Source organism: Panthera tigris, chromosome B3 (assembly GCF_018350195.1).
Source record: "Panthera tigris isolate Pti1 chromosome B3, P.tigris_Pti1_mat1.1, whole genome shotgun sequence".
Taxonomy (NCBI): Eukaryota; Metazoa; Chordata; class Mammalia; order Carnivora; family Felidae; genus Panthera; species Panthera tigris.
Window position 1 is genome coordinate 65866278 of NC_056665.1, and position 15114 is coordinate 65881391.

The 15114-nt window shown below is 37.5% G+C and overlaps 1 protein-coding gene across 6 annotated transcripts in view; it reads right to left on the reverse strand.

The window, feature by feature from the left end:
• CDIN1 (CDAN1 interacting nuclease 1) overlaps nt 1–15114 on the reverse strand; it is a 215832-nt gene that overhangs the window by 155636 nt on the left and 45082 nt on the right. For all 6 annotated transcript variants that reach the window (XR_006218681.1, XM_042989197.1, XM_007097626.3 and 3 more), the window contains exons 2-4: nt 10751–10796; nt 9798–9862; nt 2861–2921 (exon numbers count right to left, since the gene is read on the reverse strand). Coding sequence is in view for 4 of the 6 variants with exons in the window: in XM_042989197.1 (XP_042845131.1) it covers nt 2861–2921; nt 9798–9862; nt 10751–10796 (172 nt within the window). In the remaining 2 variants the exon portion in view is untranslated. The remainder of the gene's footprint in view (nt 1–2860; nt 2922–9797; nt 9863–10750; nt 10797–15114) is intronic.

The following is a 15114-nucleotide window of genomic DNA, read 5'->3' on the forward strand; positions in this document are numbered from 1 at the left end:
TGTCCTTTGCCATTAAAAATACGGATTTTACTGATTTCAGTTTATTTTATCTTTAAAGACTTAACCAAAGTTTTGGTATAAGTGTTCCTTACATATAAAATGTCTTGTTTAATATCTCATTCAATACTGTAGAGATATTAACAATAACAAACAACAATCCCTATACTGTAAGATCACCATCCTTAGGCTTATCTGAAATGTTACCTATCAATTTAGTGAATAAAGAACCCAAGGAGATAACTTTTATTCTATAGGATCAAACAGAAAACAGGAATACTCAATCCAACAGTCATTTTAATTAGCTAAAAATGCATCTACTCATTTGGAAACATACTGTTTTCTTTTTGGTTCTCAGATCTTTTATTAACCATTGATTTAATTTCACCAGAAAACAGGCGTGTATTTTTCAAGAGCACTAATGCTCCCCTAAAACGAGCCTTTTTATCTTAGCTGTAGATAGCAAATGTTCCTCCTATATTATAACCATGAAATTTCTTGACAGTTTTTCAAGTTCTGTATTCATACCAAAATTTTATCTTGATTTAGTAACTAGACAAAAAGGCTGGCTTCATTTGTATGAACAGTTTTCTCAAATATGTATGTACTTGGATGCCCTTAAATTCCCCAAGTAGAAAGAAATGCTTTCCACGAAGCTGCTTATTCCTAGTAACCCACATCAGAGCTGACACATGAAAAATGGTGAAATTACTGAAGGTAGTCCAGCCTGAATAAGGACTACCTTATTAGTTCAGGTACTTGCATCTCCATAATTTTCATATTAATCATGTGTCCATCTTTCTCTGAAATAGGGCCATCATGCTTCATGTCAGAATTTAGCATGTAAGTAAAATTCATAGTGCTTCAAATCTCACTTGAAAATATTTGTGTGGAGAGAACAGAATGACTGATCTTATTATTACTAACAAAATGAGATTTCCTAAAATGGTCATTTCTAGCCTTGAACTAGGAAAATTAGTATTAAGATATTTGTAAAATCCATGACGACCACATCGAGTCCCTGCCCAAGTCAACAATACAGTGCTCCTGTTTAAGAGAGCTACTACGCACTCTAATGTACCAATGTCATATATTTCTCATCAATTTTTACAGTTTCCACTGATTAAATATATATTGACTCATAAAGCATTACCATCACATCAATTGTCACCAGATGCAAGCATATGTCCTTTAAGCCTTAACTATCATATAAAAATGGCAGCTTGGTTGTTTAGAAGCCATAATCTGGTCCGAGTTATTCCCAAATTTCCCTAATGCGGTAGCAGTCAATCAGAAAGTGCTATTATCTCTGTACTAATCTGCAGCCAAGGGAGAGAGAAAAAAAAAGTCTTTAATGACACTTTATTTTCTTTGGCTAAGTATTCTATATATTCATGGTAAATAACAGCTTTACCGATACAGGAGAAAAGTGTGTTAGTGGCTAAAAATTTTCCGTATTACTAGAAGATGGAACTTGAGGTCAGCCAGATAAGCAAGGCTCAGTGGAAATGTCCACTTAAACATTCAAATGAATGTAAACTGCTACTATGTAAAACTTATGTATGCCAGCAATATCATCATCTATAACAATGAGTACCATGCTTGCATCATGTTATTTCTAGACGCTGTTAGCTCACTCTTTCTTTTCATAAGGGACGATCACTGAATTCCTAGTTACAGAACAGATACCTCAAGTTGTGAATAGAATCAACTCGTAACAAACAAGTCTGAAGACACTGAAAAACCACCTTGCTGTAGAAACAGAAAAAGTATGGTTTGCAAGGAAGAGAAGTGCATTTTATATGTTAACTATCCTATCAGATTGTGTAGACACTGCCTCAACTATTAAAACCTTCTAGTAACTGATAGGTAATTGCTCATTTGCTGACTGTGGTGGTGCAGAGCAGACAGAAGCTGCGAGAGAAGCCATCCTTCCTTGCCCATGTAGCAAGTACAACTCGCTGCTGCCACAGCACTTAATGCGTGCAGCACTGAGTCATCTTTAATGCACACACGCATTCTCTGCCTTGCTGCTATGTTGTCCATTATAACACAACACAAAACCAGTGCACACTGCATTCCGCCCCTGTGAGGTTTGCATAAGCAGTTCCGAGTGAGACTAAATCTTGTATTGCTCTCATTACAGCAGATAAATATTTCAAAGTTTAGGAATTAAATATTTTATTCTTTGGTATGCTCTCGGCCACTATTATGAGCTTCTCACAGCTTCTTCATTCATGGGAAATCTTTAGGGTTTCCTTTTCTAAATGTAAGACTATTATTTGTTTCCCCAAACAGAAAGAGATCAGAGTTAACAAGTAAGTTCAATAAATCACTTTATATTTGGTGTTATGAACAACAGTACGCTTCTTCATATCAAGAGACTTTTGTATAAGGCATGTATCTTTTATCATTATAAAAGTTTGCTAACAAAAAAAAATAAATCAAGTAAACATTACAGTTTTAAGTAAACAATGTCTCTCTTTATTTTCATAATAGCACAGATTTTCTCGGCCATACATCTCTTCACTCTACACAGGTTATTTCTCACACTAAATTAAGACTACACATCCAGAGAAGAGCATGTCTTGAGCTGTTTGGTTGAAATTTCCCGCAAAGAAACCAAGAAGCTGTTTATACATTTGCCTTAAAAGAAGGAGACTAATTATGTGAACTGACTTATTAATATATGAAGTTCTTTGTCCAATTATTAAAACTACAAAGAGACCGGGGAGCAATTTAAGTGTCTAATGCACCTCAAAATCTCTTTTTTTAAGGTTAATTATAATTCTAAGCAAAGCTACTCTAGATAGGCCCCTTAGGTTTTCGGCAGGTTTAAGTAAAATAATAACAATAACATTACCTCATTGGCCAGCTCCAGGAGCACTGGGGCAGCTCCATTTCTTCCCACTCCATTCAGGTACCTAGACAGACAAAGCCAAGTGGTAATGTAGTGACAAGAAAAGGCCAGCATAGACTTGTCAGCATCCCCTGTGTGTACACGTTTCTCCTGGGCAAATGCCACGCTCAACTCTAGTTAAAGTACGTTACTGTCATAGGAAAGCATTAAAGGGAAAAGGAAAACAAAAACAACTCACCTCAAAACCACTGGCAACTAACTAACTGAAGTTGGGGGCACGAAGTGTGAGCGCATCGGTCTCCCTTGTTTTCATCTCCTAACATGGGACAAGGAAGCGATTTCAAAAAGAACTGTCCCTAACACCCTGGCTTTATTATACCTCAATCACGTTATGGAAAGGAAATAAGTTTGCTCTTATGGTTTGAAAAAAAGGCATCCATGCACCCATCGCACCTTTTTATTTTGTTTCACAGCCCTGGTTGACACCTTATTAAGAAACAAATGGAACAGACTTGTCATCGGTGGGTCAGCACACCTTGTTAGGCAATACAAGCCATCACCCTATCTGCCCTGCATTTCCGTCATAACCTCTATCCCTCCCATTCCCTAACCTAGCTAAAAAAATAACAACAACAACAACAACAAAACCTCTCCAAATCCATCCTAGACATGGAAGCCAGAATGATTTTATTTTTAAATAAAACTTTGGATGTGCCATTTTCCCACATTAAATCTCAAGATTAAATTATAATCACTCAAGACCTCTTGTAAATGTCTTTCATGATCTGGTTCCCACCTACTGTCCTTGGCCAGCTTCATCTCTAGTCATTGTTCTGCACTCCAGCCTTCACCTGGAGAACTCATGATTCAGCTTACATTTAACTGTCTTCAATCTACCACAAGCTAGGAGTAAGTTAGGTGTCCCAAGGTGCAATCGATGAGCTCCTTGTACATCTCTCCATTACTTAACAGAGCATATTGTATCTGCCTAGTTACTTGTTTACCTCAACCCATTCCCCAGTGTAAGGGTGAAAGCCCAAAGAGAATAGAGGAATTGTATTTTATTCAATTTATTATGCCTAGAACAGTTCTTGGCTTATAATAGGTGATTGCATTATACACATATATTTTTTTCTTCAATAAATGACTGATTTAATAACTTTCAACAGCCATATTGGACAAGAGAAGAGAATTAAGTATGGATATTTTCTCTAGAATATGCCATTTGAGTGAATAAATTAACAATATTTGTTTGATAGTAGAAATCAAACTCAATATATGAGACCTCCCATATAACTAACATAAGAATATACTAAATTATGTTATTTCACAAATATGTTTATGAAGATGTATGATTTTTCTATAAAATAAATGGAATAAAAGCAAATTATTCAAGGTAGGGAGTCTCAGGATCATTAAAACTTCAAAATAAATTTAGTAAGTTCATTTCCCATATATTGGGGACTTTCTTGAAAAAATTATTTAGCAATCTAATTGTGAAATAAGCACTTTCAGAAAAAAAGACAAAAAAAAAAAAAGGTAGCAAATGCGGTTTAGAGAAAGGTCTCTGGGAAACAGTTTAGCTCAGAATCTCACACAACTCACAATTTCATTGCACTCACAGGCCTGCTCAAGGAACAACCAAAACAGTTCAGTCAAGTCTGACCAACTAATCCAGTATTCATAACCACCAAACACGCACATTCGTTAAGGGTTCAGATTTCGGGTCAGATTAGTTAACCCTACACTGGTATTAGGATATCTTTATAACTTTCTACCTAACATTCACTTATCCCACAAATACTTGTGAGAGATAACTCATGTTGGGCCTATTCCACGTTCTGAGGAAGCAGCCGGGAACAAAACGTCCATGGTTCCTGCCATCACAGAGATTATATTTCAGTGGAGAGACAAACAATGAGAACACAGAAATAATATAATGTAATAATATAATGTTATATACTACGATAAAATGTAAACTTAGATGGGTTGGTCAGAATGCCCATCTCTAAGGAAGTGACACTTAGGTAGAGGCTCCTAAGAAAGAAAGCAGCAGGCCATGGGAGGAAGTATATTGTCAGCAAGAGAACCCTAAGTGCAAAGTCAGGAATATGCCTGGGGTGTCTGAGGACCAGGAAACGTTCTAGGGTGACCACAGCAGAGTTTTGAGAGCTGATAGGGAATAATGACAAAGAACAGCTAGACCTCAGACCACTGCCTATGCCAGAGAACTGTTTGGACTCAAAATTATATGTTTTATGTAAATGTTGCATTAACCATTATCCTGGTAATGACCAATGGAGCATGTCTATTAAGTTTAAAGAAACAGGAGATGGTCAAACAATAACCCACTATATCTGTATAGAAACATGTTCACTCTTTTTTTTTTTTAACGTTTCTTTATTTTTGAGACAGAGAGAGAGCATGAATAGGGGAGGGGCAGAGAGAGAGGGAGACACAGAATCTGAAACGGGCTCCAGGCTCTGAGCTGTCAGCACAGAGCCCGATGCGGGGCTCGAACTCACGGAACGTGAGATCTTGACCTGAGCCGAAGTCGGACGCTTAACCAACTGAGCCACCCAGGCGCCCCATATGTTCACTCTTAATACAGTGGACATTCCTAATTATGGGCTTAAGCGGCCTAGTTGCCAAGAAACAAAACCCCCAGGGTACTGATGTAACCCGTCAGGGCTCCCTCAACCAGTAAACAGTAAAGGTCTGAAATGGAACCCTATCTGCCAAGGTCTACTGAGGTGCCTTCATATGTTGAAAAGAGTGGAGCTGATTCTGACAATATTTATTCTCCAGCCTGTTTCCTAACTCTATCCTGCAGCACTTCAGGAGTACTGGGGAAAAGAAATTAAGTGAAAATTACTTTGAAGTTGTAGTTGTCCTTTCTGGGAACTTTAACTGTCCTCAAGTGACACATTTTATTCAAATGTTTTGATATGCCATCACAGGGGCATGCTAATTACAGAAAACATTCAGTAAGGACATGATCAGAAATTCCTAGTGCTACCCTTCTCTGCATCCCCAAAGTATCTTGTGCAAACGTGCAGTGTAGACTTTTCATACCTTTATAATGGTATGTTTCTCTCTCCACTTAGACAGGAACCTCCTTGAGAGAGACCTACACAAACAGATGCTGAAACTTCATCCAACAGATCCTTAGCAAAGAGCTGCATTATAATTCAGATACAAGGATGGGATTCTGAATACCACATTAAGGTGACCTGGGCCATCTTCCTAATACCTATTTGCAAATTAAAACTACTTTGCACAGAAGCGATGTGTCATCCTCTAGCTTTGCCAGAGGAGGACCAAGAAGTGTTTATCTTGTGGGTGAAACCATCCTCCAAAGATCTTCATAGAAGATCCACTTTATGTTTCTTTGAGTGTGAAAGATTCATTAGCATCTAAGATTAAAATAACATGTACAGATTTAAAATATTAAAGGCAAAGTTATTTGATCTTTATTATTTTCATAATAATAATTATAGTGGTAGAACTTCAAAAACCTACCAAAATTCTATCCTAAGCTTACGGCTGAGTATCACCTTTGTTGATTCTACCTTTAAAATTTCTGGAGCCCATCTCCACGCATGCAGATGTTTTCCCACTAAAACAGAGCAGTTGAGGGCAGGCACCATGTCTTATGCACACCTGTATCCTTGATTCCTGGCATAGTAGATGAGACACAGGGAACGCGAAGTAAATTGTGCTAATTAAATAAAAAAAGTGGTTCAAATTTTCAGAAACTATTTATGTCACGTAATGTCGATAACATATTTGAGCTAGCCTTTTTTCTGTGTGAACAGCTGAATGAAATTCAATTGATCTAATTCTCTAAAGCTCATACAGCTGGCCCTCAAACAGTGTGTGCTGGGAGAAGGGAAAAAGAGAGGAGACGACATTTCTGAACCTTGCTACTGATGGGGACTTGCAAATATGACCACTGGTGAATGTGTCTCTGTGAGTGCACACCAAGCCCATGTGCAACAATTTAGATGGAACGAAATAAATTTTGCCAGGTATGTTTTCTGTTTGGAAATAAAATGCTGTTAACACAGGGAGAAAGAACAGAGTTGTTTTCAAAATGAGCACAGAAGCTGTGTCTGCACATACACAACATGAAGAATTGAGGAAATTTCCTCAATAATTCAAAAGCTTGAGAAAATATTTTCGGCTGATATTTGGATACTTTGAATTTTCAGTGAACCATGATGGAATCACACTGTGGATTATTATATGGTTTATAAATACAGACTTCAAATTCTGAATTGAGATCATCTCAACACTAGCAAGAATGCAGAGACACAGAAATTCTCTGACAGTGCTAGTAGGAAGCCATCACAATCTTTGTAGACAGTAATTTGGGAACATAAAATAAAATCCTTATACGCTCATTGTACCAGTAATTACATATATAGAAATCTTAGAAAACTAATCCAAAACGCAAATACTTATGTACCAAAATGTTTACCACGGTATTATTTTTATATTACAACACTGAAAACATATATGTTCAACAGAGTTATAATTCAGTAAATTTCGACACTTTCCTATGATGAGGTAATGCAATCAATAAAATGTTTACAAAAAGCTCTCTACAGAGTAATATTATGTCATAAACATTTTTCTAAGTATAAAATTCAGGATTCACAATAGCATATACAGTATGACCTCATCTATATGAAAATGGATTGACAAAAGGCTAGAATGAAAAATACCACTGTGGTTATCTCTGGCTGCCACAATTATGGGCAATCATTCATTCCTTTTGAGACCATCACAAATGTGTTTAATTTCTGTAATGTGCGCATATTACTTTTTTCAAAGAAAAGGAATCAAAGAAAGTGTTAACATTGTCAAACTGCTTAAATATGTCTTGATATAACACAATTTGCCTTTATTACAATCAACTGGAAAACAGAAATCTTTTAAGGCCAATTTACCTCAGAGAATACAGGGACATTTAACCATCACATTGACAAGGGGCCTGTACGGTCAATATGTCTGAAAGGTGACAATATAGCCCATCTCCAAGCACAGAGTACAGGGCAGAAAGTCAGGAAGCAGGGGGGTAAAGTAAGAAACTGGTGAGGCTGCTTTCTTATTAGTCTGTCCATTATAGCCCAAATCTCACAGTTTTGTTTCAAAATGTTGTGACTCCTTGAAACAACTGAGATTCTCACGTTTAAATAATTTAAAGAAATACAAATATATTCTCATTATTGCTCACTCAACTGTGCATCACTGAGTAACCATATTTACAGGGAAGACTTTTATTTCTGGCTTGAGTGACTCAGATAATCCAATACAACATGTTCATACTTTGATAATTAAATGTACTTTTAAATGAAGCTAAATGTTAAAAAGCAGCACTTAGAGATCTCAGCAATCATCTAATTAAAATGGCCTTTTACAACAATGAAAATGATCGTCAGAGGACAGCCCCGCAGCCTACTGGTGGATCTCCAAATTTCTAGGGAATGCTCTATTTTCTACTGCTTATGTCAACAAGGCTTTAAAGACTGGACATGTACTTTTATACGATGGCCTAAGACAGTAACTTTTACAAACAAAAATGTACTTTTTGACATGGAAGTAACTGTCCAGTCTTCCTTTGGAGAGTATGGATTCCAACTGGATTCCAAAGCACTTGCTGACTTCATAGCACTTTGGGAGCCATTCTTCAGTTTTTATTGATGATTAAGGTTCTAACGTTAACTGTTGGTGTCACTGAGGAGGGTATAATTGTTGAAAAATATCAACTCAAACTTTACAAAGACTTGTTTAGAGGGGAATTCTCCTAGACACAAAAGTGTGTGTATGCGTGCGGTGTGTGTATCTTTAGTGGATGCCACTACTGAAAACTGAACATAACTCTAATATGCGGTATAGGGTGTAATTTTTTAAAAGGATAACTTCAATAACTTTTTAATAAACACTTCTCAGTTCTTAAAAAATGACTTTACAGAAACATGATACCAATACTGAATCTAGATATTCATTTCATTCATAAAATATTTGTGCATAAAATCATTCATCTAAAATTGGCAGTGTCACTCTCACCACAGACATGTTGATCTGTCAATCTTAAGTGTAATACCTTAAGAGCATATTTCAGACAGTTTTCCTTTCCAATATGTCCTTGAAATATTTAAGAAACCAACCAACGATTCTAATGCAATCCATTACCATTTATGGTTGTAAATTATTCAGTCATATCACAAAGACAATAACCTTTTTAGAATCTTTTTAAAAGAGCTATTTTAAAGATTCTGTTTTAGAAGAGAAGTTGAAAACTGTTTGTAATAAACTAGACTGAAATTAAAATATCCCCTGGACACTACGTTGTTGATTTAATATCCAGATTTTCTTTTTAAAATATAAAACCCCATTTAAAATGTGACAGTTGTATATTACACATCGTCATACGTCCTTACTTGACATGACTTTTTTTAATTCTAAAATGGCAAGCCCACTACCTATGAGTGTGCAACCAAATGCAAATAGAAGTGCAACCAAATTCAATCTTATTTTCGAATATATTTTTTGACTTGCTGATCTAAGCAAGAAATAAAACTTAGTTTGAGAACTTTCACACATATATGTAGATATGTGCGCATTGACGTACGCGTCTATACAAGACACACACTTAGAGCAAGTTTAAAGTAGCCAACTGAGATTTCATAATACTGTAAGGATTTCTTACACACTATACGCACATACACCCAATCAAGACAGTCTCACCATATTCTTCAAACATAGCATTTGAGAAATCACTCAAAGATATACCTCAAGTCTTAAGTAAGACTTATATCACAACGCCTTGGAATGTTATACAGACAATTAATCTAGTAACCTAATTTATTCATAATTATTATTACAATTAATAGGTGCTATGATACCCTCTAGTGGGGCAGGCAGGTCATACCTCTGATAATAACTTTCGATCGCCTCGGAAGTATGATGTTTGGCATGTGTTCTTTTGATATGTTTCTGAAACAAAACAAAAAAGATCTTTATGTTGTGTCACACATCAGGTTCAAGAGCAGAATGACGTATTCCTTCATCCCAATGTCTAGCACATAGGGCCAGCTGAATAATAGTTTGGGGATCTGGGTGGCGGTGGGTCTTTTTGCCTTCTACTCTATGAAGCTATGCATTTTAATCCCTGCTGCTTGGCTGGGATGTCTTCAGACCGTACCACAAGGTACAGTATACATGTAAAAGCCAACGGGGTCACAGTAATTGAATCTAAATAAGTTTGCTTAGGGTTGCAGAGGGCAAAGAAAAACTTGTTCCCTCTTTCAACCTTTGTATTAATTTTCCCTCAATTCAATTCCATCTAAGTCCTCTGCACTCTAGTTTTACAATCCAATTGCCATTTTTAACCAGGAAGAACATTGCTTAAAAACAACTTATTTGAAAACTACAAAAAGTAATTCCATAGAGACTTGCCACTTGACTGACACCTGTCATCTCATGATAAATGACTCCATTTTCTGCCTCTCTTGCCTTCTGCCACTCCAGCAATGGTCATTTATCATCATCTCTGTCAGCAATGGAAAGCGGCACTGACAGTGCAAGTCAGCAAACATTTAGCACATGGAACCACGCAACACAGGGAAATTATTATTGTCAGAATAATAATGGTTTAGCATAATTTATTACAGGTCCACCAAATAAGCAAAGGCTAGATGTTATTAGACAGATGGATGGGTAGGCTTGGCAGGCCTCCACTGAGACGCAGGCGGTGCTCGATGTGGAAAGGAGAACATCCTCCAACCCAATCAGAGAGCTGGCAGTTCAATTACAAAGAAATAAAGGGACATTCATCATTCAATTAGGCACCTGTCAACCCTCACAAAGGAGAAAACTTCTAACCTGGTACTCCTGGGAGAAGATGCTCAGCAGAGTGGCCTGCGATTGACTGGAACAAATAAAAGAAGGACAAAGTTAATTACTGGAGTGCACGGCAAAGAAACAAAAGAGAAAGGAGCTTCAAAGGTAGGCCTGCTGCCCTGTAATCTAACAGAACATGAAAACAAGTGTGGAAAAGTTGTTCCAGATGAACACCTCAAACAAAGGCTTCCTGCTGCTAGGTCAAGGAGAGAGAAAAAGGGAAAGGGAAAAATATGGATGGCCTCACAGCAAACTATCATACAATTTAGATGTTTTTTAACTTTAGAATGATTATGAATCCTATCTGCAGCACGTAGCTATGTCAAAGGAGACCAAAAGGAGGCAAGGTGTATTTCCATCAGTAAATGGTAAGGGTGAAACCCCATAAACAGTGCAGAATGTGCAGTTCACACACTGGCAACATCCTAAATTTATTTTGTTAGTGGACACGTATCCTCTTCCGCAGCTATCTTGGAGTCAGGGGAACAAACTTTAGTCTTCACCGGAAGTAGCACTGAGAAACCACCGGAACATTATTACAGACACTAGCAGGGCTGAAAACAGAGGTCTGCACAGCAGAAAGCCGAGGTCGTTGGAGTCCGTCATTCCCAAAGACTGCCATAAGCCTTATTCATCTAAGACTCCACACAATGTCAAACACTTGGCAGTGAAGCAACCTGGAAAACATTCTTCCCAAGTGGGAATTTTCCTCTCACAATTGTTAACATTGAGAAATGGAACAGAATTTTTTTTTTCCCTAAAAAGCAATCAATATCCTACTGCTACTCTTTGATTGCCCTCTGTAGATAGATCTACCTTATCATATCTTGAGAACAATTAATTATTTCTGATATATTTTCCTACTAAATGCTATCTGAACAAATTACAGTGTTAATAATTCGACTTTTATAGTACACCAAAGCACTATGAATAATTAAAAATTTTCTATGCATGAATGAAACCTCTTAAGCTCATCACAGGTAATTTGGAGAGTGTGAAATAACAATGACACCATATTTCTTTACTTGCTGCCACAGTGTTGTCGTCTTCTGTATACCAACATAGATTTGGCTTCTAACTACTTTTCATTCTTATCAGATTACCAAGAAAAAAAAACAAAAACAAAAACAAAACCACTATAAACATTCATCAAGGAAAACTGATAGTTACTAAAGAACCGTTTCAATAACTCAAAAGCCCTAAGTAATGATTGAATAAAATTATAAACTCGTTATAATCCAATTTTTTTCATTTTCCCCTTAAAACTAGAAACCGTTCTTTGAAAGAGCCAATTCTAACATCTTCCTATTATTCCTGGCTTGCGTGAACTTCATAGGAAATCACATGCCCCAGGTAGGGTTTCTGACAACCAACTTCTGAAAAAAAAAAAAAAAAAAAAAAAAAAAAAGGCAAAATTAAGCCCAAATCTTTAAAAGCTACTGAATAAGTCAATATGTTAGATATTTATGTGCAATAAATACACATCTCCTCATTATACTGCAAAATATATTTAGGTTAGCCATTTAATGATAAACAAAATATTAGTCTCTAAGTATCAGAAAATATGATGGAAATAAATGTGCTTGTATAGGCAAGTTGGGGACCAATAAGCAATGACCAATGACTAATGAGGAGGAAACAAAACTGTGAATAAAACAAAAGTGTACGTGTGGACACCAAAAATGGGAAGGTTAAGAGACAGCTGGAGAAATAAACCCAGGAATAAAGACTTCAGCATGATAAGATGCTCAGGAGTTGAGGGTACTGTAAAAATTGAGGATGAGATCATGTCTTTATCCAGGAAACTACCTTTAAAACTGCTTAGAATTCAATTCAGCTGAAGCTGTGGACACAGCCTATGGAGTAACCCATTTTCTCAATGGCCAGAGGGGTTAGAGAGAAGATTCCAGGAAGAGGTAAAAACTGGTCTCGACATAGAGTAAATGATCTACTTAACATAGTAACAAAGACAGACAGACCTGGGTCCAAAATGCTTTGGGTTTGGGTGACAAGACAAAGCTGTATAGGGCTGAATGTCATTTGCTGGGTTTTTGCCAATCAGACTATGTGTTTGTTCCTTGATGTGCTAAGTTTATAGAAGAGTGTTCTGAACAAGCCTCACACCTTAAAGAGCAGGAAAGTATTACTGCGACGAGACATTGATTGACTCCAGTGTATATTACTTGTTACTTTCCTCCAGAGAGTTAATTCTGATATACCAAAGGGAAAGAGGCAAGTGGAGAGAGCCATCAGTCTTCAGGGGTACAGCCACGAAGGGCTTCCCACATCTGCCCTTCTCCCACTGCAACCTCCCAGTGTTTGATTTGACTGGCTAAGAGGGCAGGAGTTTTGGAATAAATTCAACAATCAGTAGGTTCACAAGGAATATGGCTTTTAACCAAAGAAGAGGGGAGAAAAAGACAATATATAACTAAAAAGTCTATCTTGAACACCACAATCAGTCAGCAGTATTCACTGAGCATCTTATAATGTCCCACGGTCATGCATAAGGAGAAATATGCCATCAAAAATTTTTAAAAAAACATTAAAGGAAACATTAAGTAATTGACTTACAGACTTTCAACATGCACATGCAAAAAAAAAAAAAACAACACAAAAGGCAAAAATTAGAACACTGTCAAGTACCAACATATTTTTTAGGGATCTAGTGAAGCAAATCACACTCTGAATCTCACATATTTCAAGACTACATTGGCTTTGGAGCCTATATGCGTCACTAGCGTATACGTGTTTTAAATTTACATGTTCAAAAATACAGTCACTTATTTTGTACAAATGCCCAAGATATATTATTTAAAACCTCTTCAAAACTCAGTTTTGTCTTTTTTCCCTTGCTGCCCTCCCAGATTAAGCACCTCACCCTGCAGCTGTCTGGGAAAAGAAGAGCAAGCCGGTGGACCCCTAGACTGGCTATGTAAAATGTTGCCCGAGTCACGTGTAAGTGTCTGCGTGAGCAGTAGCAGTCATGTTGCAGCAGCGGGGAACAAGCACGAGGTCAGAGCCGAAACAATGAGCATCAGCAGAGACTATGGAAAAAGCCCAGGTCCTTGAGAACACTGTTGAGCTGCTCAAGCAACCATGAATTACACTGAGCACCCTCCATACTTCTTCTGAGTAATAATATATGCCTTTTTTTTTAAACCTTCAAAAAGAAGAAACAAACCCACCCAGGTGGCTATGTGCCCTGGAAGAAGGAGCCATAATGGAGGGAGAATGAGAAAGGGTGCTCCATCATGACGGTACGTGCATGGGGTGCAATACGTGGAAAGAGTTCTAATTCTCTTAACTGGTTGGTACTATATTTGGCTTCCTTAACATTGTCCCTCTGCTTGTCATTGTGTCACCAAGTTGATGTGCCCAGAGATCATAAATTGGGGGGCAGGGGGGTGTATATGATTTTTCCATATAGACTTTAAATACTGATGGGGTACTACGTACCCTCATTTTATGTTGCATTCAGGACTCTTCAAATGCCAGGTATGCGACAAGGCAATATACCAGCTCCCCATTCAAAATTTAACTTAACATGTCCACAGATCCATCCGGCTAAGATACTCAGTAACCTGAAGGATACTAGAGAAAATGAACATCAGAGGGTTCCATGAGTGCCGCAGAGACTAAGAGCAGAGCTGAGCACAGACTTTGTGGCAATGCAACTTTCATACAAGGAGGAAGTCCTCAAGTTCCCAGGTGGAGACTTAAAAAAACAGAATCTTAACGAAGAAGATACCACACATTTTATGTTCCTCCTCTTCTCAAATACCCAACCTCTGAAAAAAAGACCATAAAAAAGTAAGTACCATTACTTAATTTTCAAGTTCCTTTTGCTACAGAATCTGGGAAGCTTAAATGTCTACACCCTACTGAGCTCAAAATTCTCTGAGCAAAATAAATATTATTTCTGGGACTCAGAAAGCAGTAAACCAATTAAAGGGACATGAAGCAGGATACTCCTACAAACCAAGAGACTTGGAGACCTCCCAGTTACAAGCTGCAGCCTCTCTAAGTCTGTGAAAGAGCGCAATGGAACACTGGCTCTACGTGGTTAATGATGCAGAGTACTGGTCAGGGAAGGTCTTCTATGAAAGCAATGCATCCACCCTCCCTCGCTCCCACCTTCCTACACACCTACGCACAAATCTGAAATGGAGAGCCTCCCCACCCCCACCACCCCCCCGCCGCTATGAAATCAAAATGAAACTGCCTTTCCAACACTTCCCAGAAATCAGTTCTACAAGGCAGGTATACAAGTACCCCCATTTGAGCATTTATATGATATCACATTACACTCCAGACAACCTGCGAGGTATAGGCATTGTTGCTTT